Source organism: Condylura cristata, unplaced genomic scaffold (assembly GCF_000260355.1).
Source record: "Condylura cristata isolate star-nosed mole 26May11 unplaced genomic scaffold, ConCri1.0 scaffold00020, whole genome shotgun sequence".
Taxonomy (NCBI): domain Eukaryota; kingdom Metazoa; phylum Chordata; class Mammalia; order Eulipotyphla; family Talpidae; genus Condylura; species Condylura cristata.
The window spans coordinates 28005635-28027597 of record NW_004567121.1 but is presented as its reverse complement, the minus strand read 5'-3'; the positions used below and the strand labels follow the sequence as shown (position 1 = coordinate 28027597).

General features: G+C 45.0%; 1 protein-coding gene across 10 annotated transcripts in view; it reads right to left on the bottom strand.

Moving 5' to 3' along the window:
* Nucleotides 1–21963, bottom strand: part of DTNB (dystrobrevin, beta) — a 200063-nt gene that overhangs the window by 26988 nt on the left and 151112 nt on the right. For all 10 annotated transcript variants that reach the window (XM_012727567.1, XM_012727562.1, XM_012727565.1 and 7 more), the window contains 4 exons: nucleotides 20131–20218; nucleotides 7604–7689; nucleotides 6684–6797; nucleotides 1834–1930 (listed from right to left, as the gene is read on the bottom strand). In XM_012727567.1, the coding sequence (XP_012583021.1) occupies nucleotides 1834–1930; nucleotides 6684–6797; nucleotides 7604–7689; nucleotides 20131–20218 (385 nt within the window). The remainder of the gene's footprint in view (nucleotides 1–1833; nucleotides 1931–6683; nucleotides 6798–7603; nucleotides 7690–20130; nucleotides 20219–21963) is intronic.

Here is a 21963-nt window from a genome sequence, read left to right as displayed (position 1 = left end):
TTATGTTTGCAAATTCTTCCTCCCAGTCTGAGTGGTGTTAGACTGTCAGGTGTGTAGGTGATAAGGCATTTAAGAACTTGCTGGGGATCCCACAAAATCGGGCAGCAGGGTCTGGCATATTTTACTGAAATTGCAAATGCAGAACAACAGTTGGAAATACAAAGAAACTCAGAGTTTGGGATTAGAGAGCCAGGCATCAGCTCATGCTGCTCAGCCCTTGAATACAGCGGTGCACTGCAGGGTCACAGTGACCCAGGGGGGTCAGAGCCAGGACCTCTAAGAAACCCTGAGGGCAATGCCCCCACTGGGAAAGCACACTGCAACAGAGAAGGGAGATGCATTCTGACTTCCCTTGGTTTTGCAGAAACCTTTTTGACTTTTATAAAAATGACCCTGGGGATGGGAAGCCCACGGGAATTACAGCTGAGACAAAATGATGTAAAAATAACTATCACATTATTTAAAAAAAAAAAAAAAAGACCCTGGGGTGCCTCCACCTTTGGGTAATGTGTGCAGGTCTCTACCGAAAGGGAGAGTTGACACAGAGGAGGGGTGATTGGGCCCCTGCTATCTCCTGTCCTGTGGGTGGACGGAGCCCGCAGTGGCCGGGCTTCCACGCACCAGGTGACGGGCTCCCTCACACAGGCCACGTATGTGCACGCGCCTCTGTGCCCTCGAGTGGGCGGCTGGGTGCTTAGCTGGATGCCTGACAGCTACTAGAAGGATTTGGGCCAAGTCGTATGCATAAGGTTTTCTTTAAACAAGACCCATTTAGACAAACTATTTCTCAGGAGAAATCCTGTTAACAGGGTTACTGCAGAAACATGTCCAGGCAAAACCACCCAAATACCTAGGACCAAAGCTAGAAGAACTCAGAGCGAGACCAGAAGTGACTGTTTTGAGTCCAAAATCAAACCCTCGCCACTTTCCCAAGCTGCTCATTCCCCCAGCTTCAGAACCGAGGGACTGTTTAGAACTGAGAGGCTGAAGGGAGGTCTCCAAGGACACCCTAGCTTTGCTGTGTCTAGACTCCTGTCACCTGGGGCCTAGACATTTTCATCAGCCTCCAGTTAGCCTTCAGCTCCTCCTCTGTATATTTCCCATACTGCTGTTTTCCGTGACTTTTCCTGTATCTCAGGGTGAAGTCGCCCCCTGGCATTCGAGGCACTGCCCACATTTGTGGCTTCCACTCCTGCTGCTAACTCCGTCATGGCGCGAAACACAGCAGTTCCCTCATCGACAGCCAGGCTCTGCAATCAGCAGCGCTACAGGGTGTCCTGGTGCTGCCCCCAAGCTGGGCCGCATCCGTCCCAGGGCCAGCAAAACTGTCCAGGGAGGCCGCTCCACACCACCGGAGCCTTTCTCTGCTCCAGGGGGCAGGCGTTGTAAAATACTTTTCGGTAAAAACAGAGACTCCAATGATCTCTATATACGCAAACCCCAAGATATCAAATCCACAGATAACATGATATTTTATTCCTTCTAATAAAGCTGCCTACTATGCTTGATACTTAGTATTTAAGTGGAGTGTTTAAAACTCCTCTTGAACTTTATTATAGAATCAAGAAATACTCATTCACATAATACTACTGTCCCACTTAAGAATATTCCTATTTCTCCACAAAAGCATTCAGGGACACTAATCTAGTTCCAGCTATTAACTTTTTATAATCAGGCATTAGCCTAATTTAGATGGTTTTAAACTGACTTCAGCTGACTCTCCGGAGATGCCCCTGGACACCCGGCCCAGGCAGCAATGAGCCTTTGACCTCGCCCTGCTCCCCAGCCGGGGAGGCGGTTGGGGGAGCTGGAGGAGGCAGCAGGGGCTCTTACCTTCAGCAGCTTCATCAGCCCTTCCAGCTGGACCATCAGCTCCCTCCTGCTCTCCTGCAGCGCCGACATCCTTTGCTCCAGCTCATCCTTCCGTTGCCTGTCAGAGGAACAGCCCATCAGCCACGGAGACACAGGACACGACAAGAAGGGTCTAGGGCCAAGAGAAATGGGTTTTGGCCCTGATCCTGCAACTTACCAGAAGGATGCAGGTCCTCACCTTGGATACTTTATAAAGTGGTGACAGCACCCCTCCGGCCTATTCCTTCCTGGGCGGGGGTAAGGGCAATACACACAAAGGCTTTGGAAGTACACTTTGTCAAAGGAGGGCAATGATTTGATTTTAAAATTCTTCAGGAAGTCAAAATTTCTCAAGTAGAAAGATATCAAACCAGTCTAAATTTAAATGAACAGTGGAGAAGACGTGTGAAAACTGCTCGGCTAAGAGGGCTCCCAGTTAGTGCTTCCAGCACCAGACACCACGCTCAGCCAGTGTGACAGACGCCATGATGACTATGTCTAAGAGAAGTCACTTTCCCTGAGGACAGATTTTGTGTCATCAGTTCCAGCTCATTATGTCCGAACCCAAACTCAGGACTTTCCTTCCCTAAAGATTCTCGTTCTCTGCTTCCCTTATCTCTGCCATTTTTTTCTTCCAGGAGTCATGCTCAGAACAACCCTCCTCCACGCAGCTCAGACGATTCTTTCTTAAAAATGCATCTGCCAGGCCGTCCCTGGTGGCGCAACGGGTTAGGATGCAGCACTGCAAGCTGGCCGCAGCTGCTTCAGTGCAAGCTCAATCCCCGGCCCGGAGGTGACACACCCGGTGCGGCAGACCTCTCCTGACCCGCCTGCTGCTGCCCTCAGCAGTGTGCTTCGTTGATCTGCCTGTTCTGCTCCCCACTCTGTCTCTGGTGAAGCCCCTTACTGCCCCTGCACCTCTGGCCTGTACCCAGTTCCGTATGCATAAATAAATAGATCTTTAAAAGAAATGGCACCTGCCTTTTAACTCCCACTTTCTCTCACCCTGGCGCCCCCTCCTCCCCCATGAGTGGTCTCCTAGCGTCATTAATCCTGCTTGCATCTTGTACAGGGAGGAGAAAGCAGTGGCGGAGCAACCCACAACATGAGATCCAGCATTTCGCAGGGATGCTACCTGGACAAGACATTTAATCTGCCCGCGGCTCAATGATCTCTTTTCTAAAACGGGACTAATAATAATTAACAGCCACGATTCTGAGGATCAAATCAGATAATGGGCATGAAAGTCTCATCAATACTGAACTTTACAGTGTTACTCAAAAGAAAGCTGTGTTCATTTCATCATCCTAAGGAATAATCCCAAGAGAATTTCTAGCATCACTGATTCCCCGACCTCTGCTACCCAATACAGAAGCCATGGCCCCATGAGTGTGGAGCATCTGAAATGTGTGTGGTCTGAGTCGAGACACGTGCTCTTTGTAACATACGATGAATTTCTAAACACGGACTAGGGGAAAAAGAAAGAAATGTTTCCGTCGTCTTGTAATATTGGTTATAGGCTGATGTGATAATATATCAAGTTAAGTACTAGTATTGCAATTAATGAGACTTGATTCCTTTTGAGGTTCCAAAGTCAGGAAACTTCTAATTGTATCTGTGCCTCATGGTGATTTCCACAGGAGAGCTGCTCCGCTCCCCTTCAACATTCTGCCTTCAGAGCCTCACGCCCTATTCCCGTCCATATCCGGACCTCTAGTCAATGGCTCACTTTCCCCTAAAGAGATGCCATCATTTTACAAGTCACAGCTATTCTCACCTCTCTTCCAACTCTTATTTACTCCTTAACATCCATGCAGATGTTACTCTTTCCAGGAAATGTTTCCTGATTACGTCAAGAGGCATAGGGCCCCGCTTAACCGATCACTGTGGCACTTGGTGCTTCTCTCTGGCACTAATTTTTTTGCCTTGCATTGTTGTCATTCTTCCCATGAAGCGAAATCCCTGAAGTCGGGATGTGCCTGGAGAATCCCTGCGTGTACTGAATGAGTCAAAGAGCACCAGGCCCAATAAGTGCTCAGTTTACACTGTGTGAACAGAACGAGATTCTCACTTGAAACCCTCCCAGGGCTTCCAGTGACCTATCATTTAAGGCTCTCCAGAGTCTAGTTTCAATTAGCAACTAATTTTATCTCCTGTCACTGTCACTCTAAAGATTAATTCAGCTGGTGATTGAAAACAAATCCCCAGACATGTCCCCCTCTCTGACATGTGCTATTCTTGTTGGGGAGATCATGTTGGACCCCTAACTCTGCTTCCAACCCAAAATGTTTTATTTCACAGTCTATTCAAATCTGTGTTCATGGTCTAGCTCAACCCCACACCTCTAAGGATTTAATTCTAGCCTGTGTGTCTGTATTTATCTCTCCCTCCTCAGATTTCTTATAATAGCCATGCTGTTAACATTGAATACTACTACTTAACTAACAAATTACGCTTTGCTTCCCAACTAGAGTATAAGTTTTCAGGACGGAATCACTGTCTTCTAATTTTGTGTACTCTCCAAATTCCCCCCTAAAATGTCAATAAAGAGGAATGACTCATTTGATTTCCTACGAAGACTTTCTCCCTCGAGAGTCCATGCTCCTTCTCTGAGCTGTGCCCAACCAAATAGCGAACTACACCTACAGGCATCAAAGGGAAGGTGGGGAAAAGTCCCAGCAACAACATGAAATGTCATTTCTGCAGAGTCAAAGAAAGACACACTCTTTTGTGTACAAGCACACACAGATTAGATAAAATGGTTTAAAATGCCAGGGGTTGATACACCGGCTTCTGGATGGGGGAGCTCTGTGGGGAAGGTGGAGACATGGAGAAGGGAAGGTGGCACTCGCAGATGACACAGCTCCAGCAAGGTGTGATTCTCAAACAGGATGTGGGTTTATGGGCTTTCATTTTAGCATTGGGCCCCACTTCTCTCACACTTGTCTCATATATTATTGTAAAAAGTAGAACTTGAAAATAATAATAAGAGGGGAAAAGACGGTCCAAGTGTTCAGTATCATAACCACGAGCCCTACAGATAAAATCTCCTACCTTGTTTGTTATACTAGCTGGGGCGGGCAGTTCCTGGATTCAGATACATACCAACTAAGCCTACCCTTTATGTGTCCTTTGATAAGAAAAGTTCTTAATATTAATTGAGATGCATTTACCAACCAAAGAAATTCTCCTATATGTTCTTCTACAAGTGTTGCCTTTATATTTAACCCATCTGTTTTTTCTTTTATTGACTAACATTGTATTATAACATACAAGTTTTACCATTAAAAAGTTAGAACATATATATATATATGTGTATATATATAGTACATTTGTGGGTTTTGTTTGTTTGTTTGTTTGTTTGTTTAATACAGTGGGAGCAGAGAGCCAGTATGTTTTAACCATAGGCAGAACCAATTGATCTAGCATGCCAATAAGAGCTCCTTTCTCTGATGAAGCTGCTTTGAGATTAACTACTTTCCACTTTCTCAGGGTTAGACCCTCCTTGGACTGAGATTACATTCTTGTTTCTTGCAGCTTGTGTAACATGCCTGGACTCAGCCCTCTGCCTCCTAAATCCATGCTATTTTTCAGATCCTCCCACTTTAACTAAATTCTTTTCGTGATCTTATTTCCAACAACAACTAGACTCAAGTATGACAGCCTTTTGTTTTTATAGACACCAAATAGTCACTTGTGCCTGAGCCGAGGTGGGGAAAGAAGCGAGTTGTAGCTTATGCTGATGGCTTGGTTACGCCCCTCCGATACCCAACCTGAGTGGGCAGGTGGTTCTGCCGCCCTTCCTGAAGACAGCACCAGGGTGTGAGAGCGCACCACAGAGCAACCAGAACCTCAGCCCAACTAAATTTAGAAACTAAAATGTATACACAGGAGAACTGGAGCCTCTGTATCTAGAATGATTCTCGCTCAACAGTTTAAATTATGACATTTATTGGTACAAATCTAAACGGTAGACTAGCTACAGAAATACAATAATTTCCATTTTCTAGAAAAAGCAGCTATGGTTAAGAAGAAGAGTGACCTAAGCCAAAGGTATTCAACTGGGGTTAAGAGAACCCAGGTGACAGCACAGTAAGTCAACTGTAGACTATCAAATGCTACAACCGACACGGACCCTCCTGTTTGGAAGGAGAAGGCTGGCAAGAATAGGGTCACTAGCTGAGTTGTGAGGTCTTCACTTACAGCAGAGGACGCACACCCCTTTCTAAGCTGGCTAGGAGTCAGACCCTAATAACTCCTGACTGCAGCGCTTTGGGGTTAGAGTTCTCGGGAAGAGGTCCCCATGCCCCCCAACAGCATCCATGTGGGAAGAGCATGCGTTCCACCCTACTCTGATCCTGCTGTCCTCGGGCCCTGAAACAGTCTGCATTATGCTGGAGGGATGGACCCTACCATGGGGCAAGAGAGTTCCACCTGTTTCTACATCTCTGCAAAGGAAACACCTGGTCCTTACAGCATCCTGTGCTGAGTGTGACTGCAGGCGAGTGTCTTCAGAGGCCGGGCCGCAACCCCCGACCCCCCCCACCCAGGAGCCCACAGCAACTCCCGTGGTAGCCCGTAGCCGCTGCTCCCCTGGCCTGGCCGTGGGGCTGGGTCTGCCTCCACCTGCTGGTGTGGTGAAGACTGCAGTTCTCGGGGTCATCGATAACAGAACCCGAACACCTGAAGCAGCAGCAGAGCGAAGGCACTGCTGTGTCTGTTTGCTCTAACAGAACCAGTTGTGAACTGAAGCTAGGCTGCTGCCTTGGCCTTCTGGGATATAAGTTTTAGAACAGCAGATTATAACTCGGGGTGGGCAGTCTCGCCCTTACCTCAGCAGCCGCAGCTCTGCCAGCAATGTGGGGTTCTGCTGGGCCTTCTCAGGGGTGGGCTGGGAAGCCTGTTCGTGCTCCAGACGGAGACGCTGAATCTCCTGCAGGATCTCTCTAAAGAGGAAGAAGAAAGAAAGACACTGCCCAGCGCCCGTGGCTGCTGGCCTTCCGGTCAGAGCGTGAACTCCAGCAGCAGACGGCCCGCAGGCTCCTCCCGGGGCTTCCGAGTGACCGAGATGCAAAACGGACACCTTAATGCTTCACTTGCAATGTTCTTAACAAAACCCTCCTTTGTGGAAGAGCAAGCCGTAAAAGTACTCTTCTCAAGAACTTGAAAAGTCTTGGAAGGAGGAAAACGACAACTAGAAAACTGACCTTCTCTGGGGAAGGCCAAGTGGCTCTGACACTTCCCAGTGCAGGTCTCAGGGGTGCTAACTGCCCCTAGGTGTTCCTGTCTCTGTTCCTCCCTCCCCCTCTGAGTGGCGGTGGCTGCCATCTACCATGCCGGTACAACCTCCAAGCCCTGGTTCCATCTTTCAGTGTGCAAGCGCATGATGTCTGATCTGTGCGCCCTCACATGGCTTTTTGGTGAAAGACCAGATGGTCACACGCAGTGTAAGGAGCCAGGAAGAGATGACTAAGTAGAGCAAAAGGCCCCTGGGAGCAGGAGAGAAAGGACAGTGAGAAGGGACACTGCTGGCTGGGAGGTGGCCCAGGGAGATAAGACTCCACCTGAGGACACATGGACAGGCCTTTGGGCTACCAGGAAGGACAGAACGCAGAGACACCCTAGGTGGTGTCTACAGCACTGTGAGATCGTCCTCTGGCCCAAGGCCAATGAGGCTGCAAGGAAAATGAGAACCAGACACTCACCCGATAATCCTGGACTTCAGAAATGGGCCTGACCTCTGCATTCTTACCTGTTTTTGTTCTCCAGTTCTGCAATAAGCTGTCTTTGTTGCTTGTTGGCATCAAAGTTAAAGCTCAGGTCAGTGGGTGGACGAGTCTATGGTGAGAAAGGATTGTTTTTCTGACTCAAATATATCCAGAGCCCTGAACCACAGTGCACAGACTACTGACTTTTAAAAACAGACTCTTGAGGTATGATTTACATACCCCAAGTCCACCCATTTTCAGTGTTCAATTCAATGAGTCTTAGTACATTTAAGCAGCTGTGCAACCAATCACCACAGGCCAGTTTCAGAATATTTTCTGGCACTATAAAAAGGTCCCCTCATGCCAGTTTCTAGTCAACTGCTGCTCCCATCCTTCACTGCTTTCAGTCTAGTTTGGCCTTTTCTGGAAACTTCACACGACTGGGATCACATGTGGCAGGGTCTCATTTCTGCCCCCCACTCACCACCATGTTTTCGAGGAAAACGGTTTCTGTGTCCCTCTAGGAACCAGGATTTCTTCCTTTATATTGCTGAATAGCTGGGTCCCCTCGTCCCCAGCTCCCCCCTCCCGCCTCCCTTACTGCCACCTACCCCTGAAAGCCACACTCTGGGTCTGCCTTAGTCCCACAGGTAAGGTTCTACCCTATTTGTCTCCTTTCTGTTCTGTGTGACCTACTTCACTAGGGCAATGCCCTTAAGGTCTAGTTTTTGGCTCTCATAATGGAGCTACTCAGAAGTTTCATTTACAAGTCTTTGTGATGTTTTCACTTCTCTTTGATAAATACCTCAGAGCAGAATTCCTGAGCCCTATGGTGACTCTCTACTTAACATTCAAGCAACTGGCAAACTCTTTTCCGAAGTGGCCAGCCCCTGTGCAATGGCCTGCTGCAGTTTCATAACTTCAGCAGGAGGACTGAGGGTTCCAGCTTCTCCACATCCCCACCACCACTTGTCCATTGTCTTTCTTTGGTTTTTAGTGGGGGTGGGGGTGGGATTTAAAAAATAATTGAGCTATAATTTATGTCTCATAAAATTCATCCTTTAAAAGTGTACACTTTTAGTATATGTATAAGGCTGTGTGACCACCACCACTAATCCCACAACACTTCATCATCCCCCCAAGAAACCCACACCCATTACTCTCTATTCTCCTCCCCCTGGCAAGTGCTAATCCACTTCCTGTCTCTATGAATTGCCTATTTTGGGTATTTCATATAAACACAATCATACAGTATGTGTTCTTTTATATCTGGCTCTTCTCATGTAGCAAAATGTGTAAAGGTCCATCTGATTGTGGCAAGGATCAGTACTTTATTCCATTGCTGAGTAATATTCCAGTATAGGACTATACACTTTGGCTTGTTCCCTCTTTTGGGGTGCTATTTTGAATAATGCTGCTATGACCATCTGTAGGCAAGTTTCTGTGCAGAGATGTTTTTGTTTCTTTTAAAAAATACTTATTTATGCATATAAGAACTGGGGTGTAGGCAGGAGGTGATGGGGGAGTGAGAGGATTTGCCAGAGACAGAGTGGGGAGCAGAACAGGCAGACCTACTGCTGAGAAGAGCAGCAGCGGATGAGACAGGAGAGGTCTGCTGTGCCATGTGGGTCAGCTCCCTCACTGGGGATTGAACTCATGCTGCAGGGGCTTCAAATAGCTTCGTAGTGCTACATCTTCCCCCTGAGCAATCAGGAAGGCCCTATTTCCATTTCTTTTGGGCTTATATCTAAGTGTGCAACTGTTGGATCACACAGTAACTGCCTTTTGAGGAATTCCCAACATGTTTTCCTAAGTGCCATACTATTTGTTACTTCTGCCAGCAATTTATGAGCGTTCATCTCCCCCAAATCCTTGTCAACACTTGTTATTGTCCATCTTCTGGATTACGGTCATCTTGGTGGGTGTGAAGTGGTAACTCATTGGGGACTCAATCTACATTTCCCTGACAACTAACATACTGAACACACATTCATGTGTTAATTGTACATTTGTACATCTTTGGAGAAATCATGTTGGTTTTGATATCTCCACTCTCAGGTGCGCCTGCTGTTGTGAATATAATAGCCAATAAAAAACAAACAAACAAAAAAACAAGGGAAATGAATGACCAGGCGATGTTCCCCTTTGTTGATTAACCAGGATGAAAGTTCTCCATGAAGACCTGTTGGTGACTAAGCCTCTCTGTACATTCTTGGTTCTGCTCAAAATATGATCTAGAATGAAGCAGAAATCTTGTTTTCTGTCAGGAGCATGAAGATGCTGTCATTCTTATCGTGTGGCATTTCCTAACAGCATCGCAAGTCTGAGTGGGAGATCTTTTCCAAGTCACAAATATTTTTCTTTCTTGAGAGAAAAAAAAATGTGATTTTTTCTTCATCCAGAGGAGTGGACTGGCAGCCAATTGAGCAAATTTCCTACCGTGTTAACAGTGTCTTGCAAAGGCTTAAAATGAACCTCAGAAAATGGCTCGCCTGAGATGCCCCCCGCTATGAATAATAGTTTTCTGATTCTTGAAAAAGGGAGTTAAAAACGAATGGCTCCTTGCTCGAGTGGCATCAGAGAGAATTGTGGGTGACAAAATAGGTTCTGAAAAGAATGTGCCTCATAAGGTGACTAGCAAACCCTGTGGTATTTCATTGGAAATGTCGAAAGGGGTCTTCAGTTTTGAGTGTCTGACTGTAATGCTGAGGCACTTTTCAAAGAGAAACTAGGCTTTACTATCAATAGCAATTCCTACCTAGGCAAGAACCACTGGTATCAAGTAGCATCCTTACTCAAACACAAAGCTGTCGGAATGGAGGATTCTAGTCCTGAGGCAGCGGTTCATCTGCAACAACCTGCTCACACCGGCGAATACATCTGGCAACAAATGTCTTAAAAGGCTAATAACAGGGGACAATGAGTTACTCGCAAAGTTCACAATTTCCCTCTGTAAGCCTAGATCTGTTCTGTAATTAAAAGTTGTTAACGTTTACACTTCCCTGGCTACTGAGTGGAGAATTTACTGTAGTGGGTTAGGAATAGAAGCGGGAGCCCATTAGGCCCCCGAGATGTTGCTACTGATTGGTCATGTAGACCTGGGGTTATTTTATTTCACTACACCTTTATTTTCTCGTCTGCAAAACGGGAATGTTGACAGGTATGTGAAGAGGCTCTAGGGATGCAACGTAGGTGGTGGCATAATGCTCAACAAATGTTGCTTGTAACTCAAAATACATTTCATTGAATAAACATATCATACACCTTCTATCTGCAAATCTAGCAGAGCCATAACTGTAAGTAATTGAAGATAACAAAACACCATGATGCTTACTGGTAAGCATGACTTGTGTTTTGGGGTTCAGTGAAACCCTGTCATCTCTGCAGGCATCATGTTCACCCCACTGACACCCCACGTTGCTCCCAGCCCAGTGAACAGGGGCTGTAGCACCTGGACCAGGACAGACCCAGAAAAAACCTGGAGCTCGGGCCCTCCCTGGTGGCGCAACGGGTTAAAGCACAGCACAAAGAAGCTTAAGCCACTTCCGCGTGAGTTCGATCCCCGCCTGCCCCGGAAGTGACCACGTGGCCCGGCAGACCTCTCCTGACCCTCCCGCTGCTCCCCTCAGCAGTGTACTTCGTCATCGGCCTGTTCTGCTCCCCACTCTGTCTCTGGTGAATCCTCTCATCCTCTGCATCTCTGGCCTGTACCCCAGTTCTGTACAAAAAAAAAAAAAAAAACCAAAACCTGGAGCTCAAGGCCTTTATCTGAGTCTGCCTATGAACCAGCACGTCCATGGGATGGTCTCCGTGCTCTCTGGGAAAAACCAAGCCTGTTGTCTCTGTTCCGTGATCAGCAACTACACGCTAGAATTCACCACACTTTTGCTGCTATGGATGGAAATGTATGCTCAAGATCTTTCTTGCTAGATGTATTTGCCATGATGTAATTTAATTAAGTATCAAATATGCCAATGAAACATGGGATGAAGTGAGAGTTGTCTTTTTGACAGAAACCAAGTTGAACAAATTGGAAAGACTCAGAAATGAGCTTCTAGAATAAACTGTCACTGAATTAGCCGAAGGTAAGACAGTTTAAGATCAGGAACATTAGAAGAAGGAATTCCATGCTCATTGCAACATGAGACTTTTCAATTTCTCATTTCAGTGTAAAGGCTGAAGATGGAGACTGGGCTTACATGATGTGGAGACAAAATGGAGCACACACGGACCCAGTGGGCTTGCTCATGTCAAACACACACAAGTACACCCCAAGAAATGTAGAGGAACAGATGTGTGACTTTCATAGTTGCCTACTCCAACTTACTGAGACAGGTATTATGTACATTCTAAAACAAATGGAGAGAAAACAGCTGTATTTCCATATACTCACAGTCAGATATTGCCACATTTGCTTCACCTATTTCACATTTTCCCAATATTCTAATGCAAATCCTAAAAACTTCTTGTCCATTTACCCCTTTATACTTTAGTAGCATCTCAAAAGATTTGAAACAAGTTTTTCATTAGTGGGTTATTATCTGACCAGGTTGAGATAACAGAGCTCCTATTGAGCACAAGTCATTCCACAGGGCCCTGCTCTAGAAACCCCTGTGTACCTCCCAGGCCAGGAGACACCTGCAGGCCAGGAGACCAATTCCTGGGTCTTGAATGGCTCCCAAGTCCTGTGGCGTGGGGCCTGTGAAGCTTCAATTCAGTGATCACTTCACAAAGCCTATTCCTTTCATCCTTCTTAAAATGAAAGGAGCACATGTAGCAGCCCTGTTCTGTGAATTTTCTGGGAGTTCAGAATCAGCTGAACATTCAGTGACTATCCTGAGGCATCCTGTATTGACTAGGCTAACTGGGAGAACCCCATGGGGAACCGCCCCAGGAGCTCAGAATAGCCTGGGGGTAGACTCCGGGTGGTGGTAGCAAGGTAGGACTGCTCATGGTATTACTAGGATAGCACTTGTGTACAGACTCCTGGGTGGCTAAAATCCTTTCAATTTTTCCTTAATTGAGTCCTTTTAATTTTCCTTCAAAATCTTTCTTTTTTTTTACTGGGCTGTATTTTAATGAGATGGTTAGAGAAGCTTCTTCAAAAAATGGGGAATTCAAATCCTCCCAAGTCAGTTGGTTCCCAAAACAAACTGTCATGGACAGACGTGGGATCTGGCTTCCCATCTGCAGTAGCCTCTCCACTTTCGGCAGCCGAAGCAGACAATGGCTCGGAATTCCAAGGTCCCTGCAATCCACGCAGTGCACACCTGGCCCATCTCACCTCCGCCCCTCTGTCAGGAGTCACTGCTCATTGTATTCCTGGGGGGTGGGGGCTATTTCTTCTGCAGGAAAAAGCCTGCTGAGGGTCCAGAACAGACCACAGGAAGCCACTCCTGTGGGCCTCTGTTTGAAACCAACATTTACTGGAGAACTGTTGGACCAATCACTGCAATTTTCTAATGCCACATTCTGAACCAAGCCAATGCCTTCATTCTTGTTGAGGAACTCATTTGCTATAATTATGCTGGTGGTTTAATAAAGCAATGTCATGTGATAAAAGAATTTTCTCGAAATGTGGATGTTACTAGCTCAATATCAAGTGGAGGGGTGGGGTATTTCTTCAGGTTGGTCTCATGTTAGAAAGTAGAATTTGTTCTTTCAAAGACTTTCCTGAATACCTCTGAGGTGGTAAACAAAAAACTTACCAGGACGGAAAGGCCACTGAAATGTTAGGGCCTGTATCAAGTTTAAAGCCAGGGTTGATATCGAGCTATCAGGTACCACTGCAGCACGAGTTCAATCCCTGCCAGGGAGCTGACCCACAGGGCACAGCAGACCTCTCCTGACCCGCCCACTGCTCCCCTCAACAGTGTACATCATAGATCTGCCTGTGCTGCTCCCCACTGTCTCTGGCGAATCCTCTCACCCCCACCCTCCACACCATTGGTCTGCACCCCAGTTCTTATATGCATAAATAAATATATTTTTAAAATCCCTTCAAAGATACTCATCACTGACTACAGCAATCACTGGTGTTATGAAGCCATGTAATCAAACTAAGCTTTCCTAGAAAGCAGGAGCAGAGGCAAGACTCTGTATACCGGCTGTGGAGATAAGGACACACACCCGTGTGACTTTTTCCTAAATTACCTTTCAACCTATTCTAGAGCAGTCAGCTTCCATCAATCAGGGTTTGGACTGTGAACTTTTAAACAAGCCCAGGGAAGTAGCTTTTATTTGGTAAACACGACTTGTGTCTCAACCTCATTTAGTTTTTCTAGTCCAAAGTGAGCTAATGAGGAGACTAGAAAGGGCTAGATATGACCTGCAGGAAAAGCGAAGCTCCCCACTGCCAAATGGTTCCTGACTGAAGGTCACGTTTAATCTAAGCGAGCAGGGGATGCTGGTATAGCCCAGGCTTAGAGACACAGCTCTCCATGAGGGCCACACAGTACAGTCACCTGGAGAATTTACAAGTCCCGGGGCCCGGGCTGTGTCCAAGGCCAGTGTAATCAACCTTGCAGTGAGGAGCAGAGGAAACGTTGCTAAAACATCAGCTCAGGATTACAGGAGAGAAGGCCCTCCTAATTGGTAACTGGTGCTTCTAATCCTACTTTTAGGTTAAAGCAGGTAGGGAAACCTCTGGAGACACAAGCCCCCTCAAATGCTAAAGAAATAGAAACTGGATAAGTTTAGGGGATAAAAGGTAAGGGACTGCTTAACAGCCCAAATGCCCAAAAGTAGATGACTGGATTAAAAAGATGTGGTACATATACACAATGGAATATTACTCAGCAACCAAAAAAGAGAAACACATGTCTTTTGCAGCAACTTGGATGGAGCTGGAAAAGATCATGCTTCGTGAGATAAGTCAGAAAGAGAAAGAAAAATACCGGATGGTTTCACTCATAACAGGAGTATAATGGACCAGGCGAGAAAATAACAAAAATAATGAACAACCCTATACCAGAGACATTTTGTGGGGGTGGAGTGGGGAATGGGATCAAAAACGGGGGGGGGGGAGGGAAGTGCATGGGACTATGGTGATGGCACACGGGTGACTTCTTGGTGATGGGAAACCTGCGGGGATTACAATTGAGATGGGAAAAAAATGTACAAAATGATGTAAAAATAAACTGCTATAAAAAAAGGCAAGAGACTGCTTAAAAGGTAAAAATAATAAAATATCAACAATGAATACAACTGTTAGGTTGAGTGATGAACATGTTGAGATAAGAGCAATGAAAAACAGAAAAGATGAGGGATCAGAGGGTTAAATCCTAAGAGTTATGGCTTTGATATCTGAGGGGACCCTTTACTATCCCAACACACAAGACAGGGAGGTGCCTTTACTCCTGGGAAGGACAGGGGCATCTACCTTCTAGCTACCTGAGTGTTCTCCTATGTTATGCTGAGGTGACCTCACAGAGCTCCACACATGTGAGATGGAGACAGATCTAAAAAATGTAGGCTAAGAAACGAGACCCCACAAGTCCAGTTGGGCAAGTGTCTAAAGCCAAGGGAAGCTGACGAAGTCTCTGGTGTGGAGAATGTACTTCCAGGGCCTCCTGAAGAGACTGGAGGCCTCTTCTCTCTGTGCACCCATGCACCTGGCAGCATGAGTTCCAGAGCCATGTGCCTGGTCTCTACTTTCTCTTCACCCCAGGGGGCCATCGGCACCATCCCAGCCTCACTCAGACCAACTGGAGGGTCATGGCTTCTCTCTAACCCAGTTTTTAGGTGCCTTCCAAGCTAGTGGTAAATCAGAAGATTGTTTTCTTGTTAAAATAAAAACCAACGGACCTAAGCACAGAGATTCTGATACAGCACATCTGCCATGCCAAGAATCTATATATTTGCTAAATGCTTCATGCATAATTATAATAGGGAGCCAAGTTTGACAATGATGATTTTATGGAGTTTGGAGTCATTAAATGTGTATAAAACACCACATGGATACTGTTAATCTGCAATTCTAAGAAGGCATCAGGATGGTGCATGCCTGGAGCAGCTGACACGTGATGAGGCTGGGAAGGCTGGAACTGTGCTCGCTGAAGAAACCTCAAAAATGTACACACGTTCGGTCGTCTGACAACAGGCAATGGTTCCCCCTTCTTAACTATTTCATGTGGGGCCCTCCCTAGTGGCACAGCGGGTTAAAGCTCAGCACTGCAAGCGAGAGGCAGCCATTTCACTGCAAGTTCAATCGGCAGCCCCAAGAGCTGACACATGGCGTGGCAGCCCTCTCCTGACCCGCCCGCTGCTCCCCTCAGCAGTGGACTTCGTCAGTCGGCCTGTGCTGCTCCCCACTCTGCTGGTGAATCCTCCCACGGCCCCTGCACCTCTGGCCTACATCCCAGTTCTTGTATGCATAACTAAATAAAAACTAAATAAAATAAAAATAAATAAAAACTAAATAAAAACTTTTAAAAAAATGATTACATGTAAGTTTTTCATGAGTTTTATATTAAAGAAAAAAATTCAAAGATTAGCAAAAAGAAAATGTAGTGATACCTAAGGCTGGTGGTTTGTGCTGAGACTAAGAATTTGCTGTCATTATTATGATTTACCACATAATGTAGCTTTTTTTTTTTTGGAAAAGGGGGATTTGGGCACTTCAGGAAAACTAATGAGCTCTCTTGGCTCATCTCAGCAAACTATAGTTTCCTTATTCAAGGGTCAGTTTGGAAAGATTTCTGCGGCCCTGCCTCTCATCTAGGGGGAACCAATGGCCCTGTAGCAGAAGCATATTTTAGGGTGTGATGCTGGCTACTAAAATGATTTAATAGCCCTTCTTCGTGGAGGGGGGGGGGGAGAATCAATACAATGTCTATCTGGCAGGCTATAAATACTTTTGAGCACTACACCCACTTTATGCAAAGCACTTTATCAGTGAAAGATTAGAGGATTAGAAGTCTGGTGTTTAACAGAAATCTAGTCAAGAATCATCCTTCCTGATAGGCCCAATACTTCTATCACATTTTGGAAGCAAATTGAAGATGAAAGGGCCCACTATTCAGTCTCACAACGATTCTAAAAAGTATCATTTTTATTTAGAGAAATGGTGTCAGATGTAAACAGACTTATCTTGCTCGCAGTGAAGGAATAGTAGGATAGCTTTTGCAGGGTCAGATGACCTTGTAGTTGTTTTTCTTTCTTTCTTTTTTTTTTTTTTTTAAGATTTATTTATTTATGCACGCAGAACTGGGGTACAAGCCAGAGGTGTAGGGGCAGGTGCAGGTGTCTCTGGCTTCACCAGAGACAGAGTGGGGAGCAGAACAGGCAGATCATTGAAGAACACTGCTGAGGGGAGCAGTGGGTGGGTCAGGAGAGGTCTGCCGCGCCATGTGGGTCACCTCCGGGGCCAGTGATGCATCCTGACCTGTGGCACCACCAGGGAGGGCCCAACTTTGTAGTTTTTAATTTACAAGTATTTAAAAGTACTGTGTAAAGTAACAAGGCTATATCATTTTATTAAGTATACCTAATTTTAAAACCAACCATAATGCTGTTCATCTTAACAAATGTAACTGATTTTACTTATAACTTTTAACTCCTAAAATAGCCCGAACAATTGTGACTGACTAGGGGCTTTTATAATGTTTAGTTACATGAAACTCTTCTTTTTCCCATACCTCCCCCCTTACTCTGTTCCATCCCATGAACCTTTTGAGTTCCAATATAGACTCAGATGCATCACTTAATAATAGATCCTTCAGGGAAACATTTTCAAGTCTAAACAACCCTGAAGAAAAAAATTACTTTCCCTGGGAGAAACAAAGCAAGAATTCTCTGGCACTGACAGCTTTCTCTGTGAGGCAGCAGACATAAGTTGGTACCCATTTCTGCACAGTGCAGAGAACACGAGCCTAGAAGCTCTGGCCTGCTTGTACCTCACCCCACTTTCTCCTTTGTAAGTGACAGGTTTGCCAAGGCACACATGACAATTAAAACCCGAGCACAAGGCAAGGATGGCAGTCATAGCAGCTCTGGGGTTATCTTGGATTTTAGTCTTTTTTAGTTACAAAGAAATTAAATCACATTCTACCTGTTTTCAGATTCCAGTTTAAGTAACACTTTCTCACAGAAGCCACCTTTTACTTTCTGGCATAGAAATAGAAATACCGCTCTTATTTTTCCTTCATTGTACTTGATTATTCACATTAAGGTTTAATAATGAGATTATCTGTCAAATGCTTTTCTCTGTCACTACTGTCCCCTAAGGGCAGACTAGTAGCCACTCAGGCACATCACAAAAATAAAATAAACATGTACCTAATGTATAAAGTGAAAGTGTGTGTGGAAGGGGTGGGGGATGGGAATTAAAATACATATAACTCTTTAAGAAATTAAAAGTTTGAAAAGAAAGAAGGAAACATTTTATTACAAATTTTTTCAAAACTACAGACACATGTAACAAATCCCCAAGGAGCCACTGATGAGGCTCAGTCTGTCAGTGTATGTGTGTGTTTAACAGTTTGTGATTCCCATAACCTCTCTTAAAATCTTTGCTTACCCCAAGGTTATGAAGATAATTTTCTTGTACAAAAATTTTTATTTATTTATGCATATAAGAACTGGCACACAGGCCAGAGGTGTGAGCAGTGAGAGGACTCACCAGAGACAGAGTGGGAGTAGAACCTGAGTGCTACTGACACACACTGCTGAGGGGAGCAGCGAGAGAGACAGGAAGGCCTGCTGCGCCCTGTGGGTCAGCTCCCTGGCCGGGGATTCAACTTAGCCACTGGGGAGGCCCAAGATAATTTTCTATGCTTTCTTTCAGTAGCTTTATAAAGGTTTCAGCTTTTATTTTTAAGGTTATGATACATTTCTAGGTTGGTTTTCATGTAGGCTATGAGGTCAAGGTTGTGATTCTTCTCTTCATGTATCTGTAGATACATGTCTACATCGTCACACACACACCTGTGCCAACAGCATTTATCAGAAACATTCTCCTTTCCCAACTGAATCGCTTTTGTGCTCTTGGCAAAGTCACTTGACTCCATACGTGTGTGTGTATTTTACAAACACTCTACTCTGTTCCCTTGATTTGTTTATCATCTTGCTAATATCACTTCATTTTCTTTCCAGTTTTACTGAGATATAATTGACATGTGATGTTGTATACGTTTCCATGTACAGACCACTCTGTGATTCCCACTATAAGTTTAGTTAACTTATCAGTCAATATCTACCACACTTGGTTGATTTCTGTGGCTCTAGAGTAAATCTTGGTGCCAAGTAGATTTCCTACAACTCTGTTCTTCTTTTTCAAGACTATTGTATTATTCTAAGTTCTTTAATCTCCCAAACATTTTAAAACCAGTTGGTCAATGTCTACATACACACACACAAAGCTCATGGGTACAGTGATTGCTATTGAATCTTAGAGCAATTTTAGAAAAGCTGCCATCTTAACAATATCGACTCTTTCAATCCATAAATACATTGTATCTCTCCATTTATTTAGTTTTTTTTTGTTCAAATTCTCTTAGCAATGTATAGAATACTGCTAACTTTTTTGTTTTGAACATCTTTCATTCAATTTACCCATAAGGAGCTAATGTCTTTAATACTGATGGTATTTGTTAATGGTAATTTTCTTGAGTTTTTCTTTTTGTATACTTTGTATTTTGTAACACTGCCATAAATCTACATATCTGTTCTATAGTTATAGATCTTAGGAATTTTTATTTATTTATTTTGTAAATATTTATTTATTTATGCATACAGAACTGGGGTACAGGCCAGAGGTACAGGGATGGTGAGAGAGTTCACCAGAGACAGAGTGGGGATCAGCACAGGCAGATCTATGAAGTACACTGCTGAGGGGAGCAGCAGGCGGGTCAGGAGAAGTCTGCTGCGCCCTGTGGGTCAGCTCCCTGGCTGGGGATCGAATTGGCGCTGAAGTGGCAGTGGCTCACTTTGCAGTGCTGCACTTTAACCCGTTACACCACCAGGGAGGGTCCCAGGCTGTCAAATTTATGGGCAAAAAGTTGGTTGTAGAATTTCCTTATGCCTCCAGGAATGTCTGTAGTGGCGACCCTTCTCTCATTCATGACATTGGTAATTTGTGTTTTTCTTCTTCCCTTTTTTTTATTTTTTAAAAAGGTTTATTTATTGATGCAAACAAGACCTGGGGTACATGCCAGAGGTGTGGGGGCTGAAAGGACTCACCAAGACACAATGGGAGAAGAAAAAGCAGATCAACTGCAATACACTGCTGAGGGGAGCTGCGGGGAGACCAGCGAGGTCTGCTGTGCCCTGGGGGTCAGCTCAGTGGCTGAGGAGAGATTATAGTGCTGAGACTTAACCCTCTGCACCACTAGGGTGGCCCCTTCCCTTTTTTCTTAATCAGGATTTCTAGGGTTTTAATGGAAACAAACAAACAAAAAACCCCAAATTCTGACTCATTGACTTTCCTTTGTTGGAAAACACAGATGAAGGCCACCGCAGCTCCTTCCTTAAGCCCACTCCTCTCCTGAATCCCTGCGGTCCCGATCTCCTGAGCTCCTACATATTACTTAATGCTAATCTGTGCTACTCACTGGAACGTCTGTTCACTCACCGCGTTTCCTGCCTCGGCAGCCAGCCGGGCGGCGTAGCGAGCAATAAGCCGGTGTTCCTCGTCCAGTCGGCTAGGGCTGTCCAGGACACTGCCAAGGAGATAAACATTCAACAGGTGTCTATAAAACATCCCCTACGCTTGCTTTTCCCTCAGAAAGAAGAGGTGGGAGAAAAGCTTATAAAAAAAAATGGTAAAAAAAAGAAATGGAGGCCTGGGTCATGGATACTAATGGTCTTCTGAGGAGATGGAATCCAGAGAAATGACGAAGCCACGGACGCTGCGCGGCTCCCCAGCATTGCCCCTCCGCTCCTACCCCAGCTAAGGGGCTTCCTGTTGAACACGAGGGTTGAGGGAAGATGGGGCATCTACAAAGTCCAGCAGACGGATTTCTAATAAAATGTTTTAGAAAAAAACTTACGACATTTGGGCACAGGCTTTGGATTCCAAAAGCATGATAGAAAATAAAGGTTGATGAGAAGTACACCTAACACTGGCTGAGCAGAACTGAGGATGCTGCCAGGGCAGGCCCAACATATGGTGAAGCTGAAGAACATTCCGGGGTATCAAACACGCCCTTTCAGGTCTCTTCTCTTCTTTTACCATGTGTGTCCCACAACCAAAGCTCTAATTTAGAGCAGATCAACTGAATCCATTACACCTTAATAAGAGTACTAACACTCTAAAAAGCTAAAGCTCCCGCAGACAGGACATCAGACAATGTCCCCCTGGAAGGAGGGGGCGCTCTGGAGTGGTGAGCTCGCTCTGTGTAGGACATACTCATACGGACCTTGCAACTGACTGTGGGCTAACTTAGAAGGCGTCTATTTACAGTACTATCAGTGCTGTCTATCCATGTTAGGCAGCAGCTAGACTAACTGCGGGAGTGGCTCCACGACTGTCTCTGTTTACCTTTGGCACATGCTTACAGACAACGTGGGGTTGACAACTGGCCGCAGAGAGACCTGCTGTGCTTGTGGCTATTATGGCTGTTACTGGAGCCCCAGAGACTCCTGATTGGAATTTAGCAGGAGGACAAGTAATGTGAAAAAACTTAAAGACATGAGTTAACACTCATCAAACCTGGTTATAATTGCTGAGGGGCATCTGGGAAGGGTGAATTTAATCAATGGGCCTCTTCTGACATTTTTACATTGGTATTTTTCCTAGGCTATTTTTTCACTTTCCCGTATTTCCATCTTTGTGCTTAATCCTTGAAGTTTGACTTATTTTTCCGTCTTGGAGGGATTTCTTTTTTTGCTAAGATTTGCTTTAAGTCTTCTGCCTGTGGTACTTGTCAATAATTTTATTATTTTAGGAGTGCAAGTGTCAGTCTCCAGCACGTACAATCACTGTCTCAAAAGTTAACTTGTTGTGAGAACATGTTATCTGTAACTTATCATATAATGAAAAATAATTTTAATACCCAAGGGTCAATACTCTAAGTCAGGGCTGAACTATATTTTTCTTTAAATGTGTTTGTCTGAAATAGGAAAATATCCTTATATTTGAAACAAAGAGCAAAAATGAACATTAACAATACAAGTAGTTAATATTATGAAAGGGTTGGCAGACCTAACATGGCTGACCTGTTTCTTGGCATGAAGCACAACAGGCTCCTTTGTGAAAAAGAACTGCTCCTTCTCCAGCACATTCCATCTCCCTAGGAAGGTTAACCCCATTTGTCATTTACACCTGCGTACCCCAATGACTTGGTCACTTTAATTGGTTGTGCTTTCTAGCCAGAAACCAGAACGTTATGTATGTTGATAGTAGATTCCCTGAAAATTGCCAGGGAATTAGAATGGATCCTTATTCTTCTGCTTGAGCTGATTT